The sequence below is a fragment of the Gastrolobium bilobum genome, unplaced genomic scaffold (assembly GCF_033153095.1).
Source record: "Gastrolobium bilobum isolate Gb01-03AN ecotype WA unplaced genomic scaffold, APGP_CSIRO_Gbil_v1 utg20188, whole genome shotgun sequence".
Taxonomy (NCBI): domain Eukaryota; kingdom Viridiplantae; phylum Streptophyta; class Magnoliopsida; order Fabales; family Fabaceae; genus Gastrolobium; species Gastrolobium bilobum.
This window is the reverse complement of record NW_026899983.1, coordinates 30,349-38,914: the sequence shown is the minus strand read 5'-3', so window position 1 is coordinate 38,914 and position 8,566 is coordinate 30,349. Positions and strand designations below refer to the sequence as shown.

Genomic DNA, 8,566 nt, shown 5'->3' with positions numbered 1-8,566 from the left:
CTCATGTGGAAAAATGTATAATTTTTAAATTAGTGGTTGTGATCAAATGACATGACCACTTTTTCACATTGGATCCTCTCATGTGAAAAAGTGGCCATTAATAATGAGATACGAGAAAGAAAAATGTATAATTTTCAAATGAGTGATTGTGATCAAATGACATGACCACATATCCACTTTTCCAGAATCCACTCCGGTCAAAGGGATAAGTAGCCACTAATCACTAGTTGACTTGTGACTACTCTCCCCCAAGATGGAAGGAACAATAGTACTGTATCCAGCTCCAAGCATAGGTCACATAGTGTCAATGGTTGAATTAGCCAAACATCTCCTCCAACACCAACAATGCAACACCACTATCCTCCTCACCACCGGCCTCCTCGACCACCCTTCCACCGACGCCTACATCCGCCGCATCTCCACTTCCCACCCTTCCGTCTCCTTCATCCGCTTCCCCCTCGTCGCCTTCAACACCGCCGGAACCCACAGCTTCGCCGCCAGGGCCTGCCAATTCATCCGAGAAAACGCCGCCAACGTCACTTCCACCCTCAAAAACATCTCCCAAACGTCAACAACCACAGTCAAAGCCTTCGTGATCGACCTGTTCTGCGCGTCGGCGATGGAATCAGCCACCGCCATGGGAATCCCAGTGTACTACTTCTTCACTTCAGGTGCTGGCGTTCTTGCACTTTTCTCTTACTTTCCCAGAATCCACGAGATTCTGCCTCCCAAATCGTTGAAGGACATGGCGGAGGTGGAGATTCGAGTCCCCGGTGATTCGCCGCCGCCGCCGCTGAAGGCGTTGGACATGCCGGAGCCGATGTTGGATAGGGACGACCCTGCATATTGGGATATGTTGTATTTCTGCTCACACATTCAAAAATCAAATGGAATAATAGTGAACACCTTTGAAGCGCTTGAACCTGTGGCGGTTAAGGCCATAGCAGAGGGTTTGTGTTTTCCAGAACCCAATGAAGCTCCTCCTGTTTACTGTGTTGGACCCTTCGTAGCGGACCCACAACATTCAGGTTAGCTATTCTTTTCCTTTCTTTTATTTTTATTTTTTTTCTTTATGTAGTAATTAGAAAATTTTATGTACTTTAGTAGTAGACTAGTACCCTTACAAAATAATTCATTTTCCAAAATAGGGAGTTCTTATTTTATTACAAGGTGTAGATGATTTTTTTTTATACCGTGTAAATGATTTTTCTTTCGGTCCTAAGTAACTTCATAATATGTTTTTGGGAATATATTTATGCTAGATAATTTTATCACAAAAAAAAAATAGGTGAAACTCGCGAAAGAATAAAGAAAAAGTGAGTTTTACCCACTTTTATGTGTGCGCAAATGAAACAAAATTATTTCATGTGATATGAAAAACATATTTTTCTACAAACATAGGGAATTTTTTTGTTTTTGTTGTTGCATGAGACAAAATTATTTCTTACGAAATGATAAAGATATTCCCCGTTAAATTATGATACATTTAAGATGCGTTTTAGTTACATCCTTTTGAAAAATATTTAATTCTTTTAAATATTTTTATTTTTCTTAGAAACAGGAGATTCATTATTTTTTTGAATTTAAGTGCTGTGATTGGGCTGAATTAGAGCTCAAGGCTATATCTGAGTTGATAAACTTTGGAGCATGTGGCTTTTGCCGGGTTGAATTAGAGCTTGAGGCCGTTGGTCGAGCTGTTTAGTTGAAAGTCAATGCCGGGACTGATCTATTGAACTTTGAACCCTTGATTGTGCTGAGTTGAATCTCAAGACCGTGGTTGAGTTGTTGAACTTGGAGCCCTTGACCGGGATCGAGTCCATGGCCGAGCTAATGACTTCGAGCCCTTGGCCAGGCTGAGTTAAAGCTCTAGGACGGTACCAAGCTGATGTATTTGAAGCCTTTTGTCGGGCTGAGTTGAAGCTCGAGGCCTTGGCCGAGCTACACCTTGGAGCTCTCGGCCGGGCCACCTTCCTTTTATGAATGGTTTGATTAGGTGGATTATCCTCCAAAAAGCTCATGTATGCTTTTTTTACTAATTCTTATGACACTTTTGCTTCAAGCAACGTAGCATCGAGCCCTCTGACCTTTTCTTTTTTCTTTTTACTCTGGGAATCTCTTCCGAAGAACCTTTATACAGTCCTTGGCAACATAAAGACATTGACAATCCATAGCTGCAATTGCGAAGTTCACTCATCAGGTGGTTTTCAATGTTCGCTGTTGTGCTTCAAGTGTTCATCATGACTGGGTGGGGATCGAAGTCTACCGATTCCCACAGACAACACCAATATTCGTTCTTGGAGGATCGATATGTCCAACAGAAGGTTGGTATTTGTATCTTGGATAGGTACACTCGTGAAAGTCTATGAAAGAGACACCGCAAGGGGTAACGGACTAGTGTGCACAATAATAATACTGGCATATAACCAAAAGCATATGGTGTGTACACAGTGATAGGCAAGAGAAAAGAGAATTTAAGTATGTAGCTGAGAGGCTTAACCCTTTATTTATAGAAGGGGTTAACTGTAAGTGCAGAGGATTGTGATTGTTGGGGGATAGAATAAGTAGTTTATCCTTTATCCATAGATAACAAAATTATGGGATTTTCCTTATCTCTTCAATCTATCACTTGTTGTTAAGATATGGCCCATGGAAAGGGTCCAGAAAACACACACACACACACACACACACACACACACAGATATATATATATATATATATATATATATATTGGTATATATCATTCAATCATTAACCATTATCTCTATATTAAAAAAACAGATGCAGCAGCGGATAGTAAATATTGCTTGTCATGGCTTGATGAACAACCGAGTAGAAGCGTGGTGTTCCTCTGTTTTGGAAGCCGTGGATCATTCACAGTGGCTCAGTTGAATGAGATAGCTTTTGGGTTAGAGAGAAGTGGACACAGATTCTTGTGGGTTGTGAAAAGGCCAACACACAATGAGGGAACGAAGCAGATTCATGACACAACAGGGGAATTCGATTTGAGTTCAGTGTTGCCAAGTGGGTTTATGGAGAGAACCAAAGAGAGAGGCCTTGTGGTGAGTTCATGGGCCCCACAAGTTGAAGTACTGAGTCATGAATCGGTGGGTGGGTTTGTGAGTCACTGTGGTTGGAACTCAGTGCTCGAAGGGGTTGTTGCTGGGGTGCCAATGATTGCTTGGCCGTTGTATTCTGAGCAGCACGTGAATAGGAACATCATGGTGAAGGAGATGAAGGTGGCTGTTGGGGTTGAGCAGAGGGAAGGAGATGGGTTTGTGAGTGGTGAGGACGTGGAGAAAAGGGTGAAGGAGTTGATGGAGTCAAAGAGAGGGAGAGAGATAAGAGAGACAAGTTTAAAGATGAAAGATATGGCTGTGGCTGCTGTTGGAGAATCTGGGTCATCCACAAAAGCACTTGCCAAGTTGGTTCAAACATGGAAAGGAATCAGTAACTAATGCCAATTGGATGTTCAATTTCTTCCAAAGTGTATTGTGATTAGTATTCTGCTCATTTGTCCCTTGTGTAAGGTAAACTTTGCATATGAATATATCTATATTTTTGGTTGCTCATTAGTCCCTTGATTTATGCTGGTTAGTTTTGGATCCTTGTTTGTTATGGTACTTGTGTAAGGTGAATTTTATAAAGAATCAATCAAACCCAAAATCATAACCTGTTGGGTGAGGCTAATGACACTATATAAAGAATTAATTTAATCCAAAAGCTTAAGCTGTTAGACGAGATAATGATTTTATATTTCTCTAACAAATTTTGCATTCGTTTTCTTAAAAAAGAAATAAAATGTGGAGTTTAATTGGTTTCTTAGTAATCTATTGTTATGATGTAGTTGGTTTAATTTACAAGTATATTGTGATCAGTACTGGTCCTTGCTTATTTTCTGTTGATTGGTCTTAGTCCCTTGCTTGTTTGTTATGGCATTAGTGTAAGGTTTGCATCTCTTTTTAACTGGAATGGGTAGGGTTATTAGAGACTCCCACTAGCAATTTGTGTGTGGCTTTCCTGGCTTCATAGGCATATAAAACCTCAATCTACAAGCTGAATTTTTGGGGTTCTTTTTCTTGGTCTTAGACTCTATTTCGACTCTGATCAACTTTGCAAGGATCGAAGTTGGAATAGATTTCTTATACTGTTAATAATATTCAGGATTATTAGGCAGCAGGACTGGGAAGTTTATCTTCAATATATACTTAGGACCACTTCACCACCTAGGACAGTGCGATTCCACTTCATCTTTTTCATTATTTGATCATCTTCATGTCACCCACTCTTTGAGAACGGTTGATGTTTAGTGCGTGAAAGCTCTAAACTCATGGAGGCCAAGGCATTTCACGCAAGTGCTTACTGGGTGATAGGCCAGACAATGGACATGGTGCTTACTTAAGTAGTCTAGGTGTCTTTTTTTTTTTTTTTTTTTTGGTTCCAAGGGGTGTTCCCACCCATTTGGATGAGACTAATTAATTCCCTTCATAATGTAAAACGTAAAGGTTTTTATCACCGGCTCCAAATTGCTTCATCTAGGAATCCAACGACTGACCTTTTAGCCATTTAATAGTCTAGGAGTCTTTATACATGTAGAATTATGTACACAAAATGTAGATCTCTTTGGCCAGTATAGAGAATTCTAAAATTTTCTTGGACAGTCTAAATATCACATATGCCTACCCTTTTTCATGTATATTTTATATATTTCTTTATAATATTGTTAGATCAAAATCTCAATATATAATAAGAAGAGAGAAAAAAAGTGAAGGTTGGTTGAGATTGTAATCTAATTAATATTGTTGGAGACAAGTAAATAAAATAGACATGAAAAGGTAGGTATAATATCATATCTCCTAAATATCTAGATATTTTAAACAAGAATTATAGTAAATATTGGAGGAGAAAGCTTATAAGACAAAATATTGGAGGACACATGTTCCTTTGAGTTTTTATTTTTTTATAATTATAAGGAAAATGTAATTTGCTTCAGTTATCTTTACTCTTTAGCCTAACTTTTATGAAAATCTATTTTTGTAAAAGTTATTTTCGTTTTTGGATAACTCACTTTTATGAAAATTAATAGTAAATTATTTCAATTTTTTTTACTATTAAGTTTTTTAAAAAGGATTTAGACAATAATTTAGGATTTTTTTTATAAAATTAAAAAAAGGGCATATGCTTTTTAAAGTTATTTTAGATAATTTTATTTAATATTCATTAAAATATACACATAAAAAAATGTGATGTCTATGTTTTCTTTTTCTCTTTTATCTTCATATGATCCATATGGACCTCACACATTTTTTTTTTTTGGAGGTTAACCTCACACATTTATATATATATATATATATATATATATATATATATATATATATATATATATATATAGACAAACATTAGATAAAGTTATTTAAAATAACTTCAAAAATGTTAAACCCTTTATGACTTTAATGTTTCTGTAGTGAATATAAATAAGATATCTACATTCACTCTCAAAACGACGTTGTTTTGGGTTGAAAAATTAAAAAATTATAACGAAAAAGACTATTATAACCTTAAAATAAATTATAATTACAAAAATATTTTGATTTTCATCTTAAAACGACGTCATTTTAGGTTCAATATAGATAACTTATCTATATTGACCGTAGAAAAAACGAACCTTATATTCATTAACTAGGTATCCATTCCTGAAGTAGCTCATTTAAATTAAGAGAAGGAAAAAAATTTAGACTAATAAGCTTTTGCCTCTGGTGATTTGAAATTAAATTTTAATTAAAAATGAAAAGCTTTTGGCTCTGTTGATTTGAAATTAAATTTTAATTAAAAATGAAAAGATAAACCAATTAATAATCAAATTTATACATAAGATAACTACAATTAATGTCTGTCTAGGTTCAATTAATCTCAATCAAATTATTATTATTATTATTATTATCTATATTAGTGTAAAAAATTCTAGAAATTTCTTGAATCATATAAATATCTAGATATTTTAGAGGAAGATTCCAGAAATTCTCTCTTCATCATAGAATCAAATCAATTTTATTAAGAAGGTGAAAGCCTATAAATAGGGAGTACCCAATTTTTTAAACAATTAAGAGATAATGATAAGCTTAGAAAAAGACTAATAAACAAAAATTGAGATGGAAAAAATGCTCCAAGAAATGAGAAAGGAAAATAAAAATTGTGAAGTAGAGATTTAAGAGGGTAGTAATCTTAAAAAAAAAAAAAATTAAAAAAAACTCTATAAAAAATAGAGTGCAAGTGAGCAAAAGTCATAGCTCTGCAGGGGGGACACAACAGCTCCATATCAACAGGAATGTTATAGATTATTAACACAAAAAGGTTACTTTATTATTAATTTTTTAAAATTTATTAGAATTAATAATGGATGATTATTTACTATGTAATAGGTAATGGGGCTAGGGGCTGAAAGGGTGCGCCCTACTACACTATTTGCCAGCTTCACAAATGAAATGAGTAATGTTTTAACATTGATTTGATTTCCCCCCTACTAAATTAGTGATAAATGGGTCAACCAAAAAGGGATGAACTTGTTGCAATGATTCAAAGAATATAAGGACAAACCTCCACAATAATATTTTCAGAAAAAATTCCAGAATTCAAAAGAGCAACAAATACCGGCTGAGATTCGATAATCAGATTTCATGTTTTGTAAATTACAGACTCAACCTTATTATTTTTATTATTTATAAAAAAAAAAAAACAATTGTCTGTTAACGTATTTGATTATTTATAGCCTTTGATAGAAAGAGAGAGGAAAAAATGACGTAAAATGATGTTTTTTTCACACTAAATTCCATAACCACACCAATTCACAGTCTTTATATTTGGCAAAAAATGCGCTGCCTTACATCATGAGAAGGAGAAAAGTTACTATGCTCCCGGTACAATGCACCTTTTTTTAAAAATAGAAAAAAACTAAGACATGGAAGGAAATATCTAAAATGATAAGGATAAAAGTGTCTTAAAAAATTTCTTGTTTTGGAAAATGGAACCGTGAATGATGGTGTACGGGGTGCATATTAACTTTTCTCCGGGAGAAGAGAGGTAGAGAATGTAACATCCCAACATCCGCATTCATAGGCATAAAACCCGGAAACTTTAGCTCTAACAATTAAGCATAAATTCAAAGGAAAAAGTGTATGTCATTTTAAAGGATGTAAAGTTATGTCATTTTAAAAGAGAAAAAGAAATAGATAAAGGAGGAGAGAGAGTTGAAAAAAAATAAAGCTATAAATCAAATCTTTATGAAAGTGAAATGATATAAATCGTGTAGGATAAACACATTCTCCCAAGTTCAAATGAAAGACTTAATTCTATGTAGACTAGCTTATAACGTCCATTTCGAGTCTGGAATAAGTGTTTTAAGCAAAAGACAAAAGCAGAAAAAACACAGAATTGAAAGTACAGTACCTTACTTAAAATATCTTTTTTTTTTTCTAGCGGTCCAAAGATGTTGAGTGGCCAAAGGATTTGAAATATCTTTAATACAAGATTGGAAATCATCAAATAGACCAATTTTGCACTCACCAACAAGTGTTTAACAAAGATGAACTTTTTTCTATTAAGAAATCAACATCAAAGTTACCTTTATTCCGATTTCATTCGGGTCAGCAAAATCCATATAAAAGCAAGAATTTTAGTAAAACTAAAGCATAAAAATTTACAACTAAATAATCAGCAGCAAACGATGTCTTCACTATAATGATAGATCAAATATAAATTCTAGATCAGCAACGAATATCAGTAGTTGCCTTATGCATTAGTCTTATAATCAGCTTGTCAACGGCTCAAGACTTGTCTTGCTTTAAATTTAGCTTGACTTGACTTGTTTAATAAATAAAACTGGCTCAAGCTTTAAAAAAAGCTTGTTTAGCAAACAAGCCTATGCCTAATTTAATGAGGCTTGGCTTGAAAGTCAGTGAACTAACCCAATATATTATTGTAATAAATAATATATTTTTATGTCACTAAATCATTAACCTTATTTTTTAACTCTTGTCTTTAACTCTACAAGCAACTGACCAAACTCAGGTACTCTTTCTCTATTCTTCTTTGAAGATTATAATATAATAAGCTTTGGAGTATGGAGAGCTTATTCTATTAGCAATGAAGTCGTCACAGGTTTAAGAAGAAATTTTAAAGGTTAGTCTATATTACATACTTTTCTTAAAATATTCTTCCTCACATTCTCTATTTCTTGAGCTAGATCAATGTATAAGAAGACATTGTGGAACTCATTATTCGATCTTAAAATATATGTGGGCTGAGTGAGTTCAATGATTATTTTTTCTCGAGTGAGTTCTATGATTGTTTTTTCTCTGACAACGGAATACATAATTTGATGCATTTATAATCTTAACATTTGAACCTATGCGAGTTTAAAAAAAATACATTTTATAATTATAAATAAGTCAAGCCAATCCTTTAATTTTTTATAAACGAGCTAAGCTAAGTCTAGAATTTAGCTCGTACCAAGTTAATGAGCTAAGTCAAGCTCAAAATATTTTTCATAAGTTTGGCTCGTTTAAGCTAAAGC

At 34.2% G+C, this 8,566-nt stretch overlaps 1 protein-coding gene across 1 annotated transcript; it reads left to right on the top strand.

Moving 5' to 3' along the window:
- The first annotated feature begins 225 nt into the window (after positions 1–225).
- Positions 226–8,215, top strand: LOC133294623 (UDP-glycosyltransferase 88F5-like). Its single transcript, XM_061493328.1, has 3 exons — positions 226–1,028; positions 2,779–3,527; positions 8,089–8,215. The coding sequence occupies exons 1-2, from the start codon at positions 254–256 to the stop codon at positions 3,453–3,455; spliced, it is 1,452 nt and encodes a 483-aa protein (XP_061349312.1). The 5' UTR covers positions 226–253; the 3' UTR covers positions 3,456–3,527; positions 8,089–8,215.
- Positions 8,216–8,566: the final 351 nt, after the last annotated feature.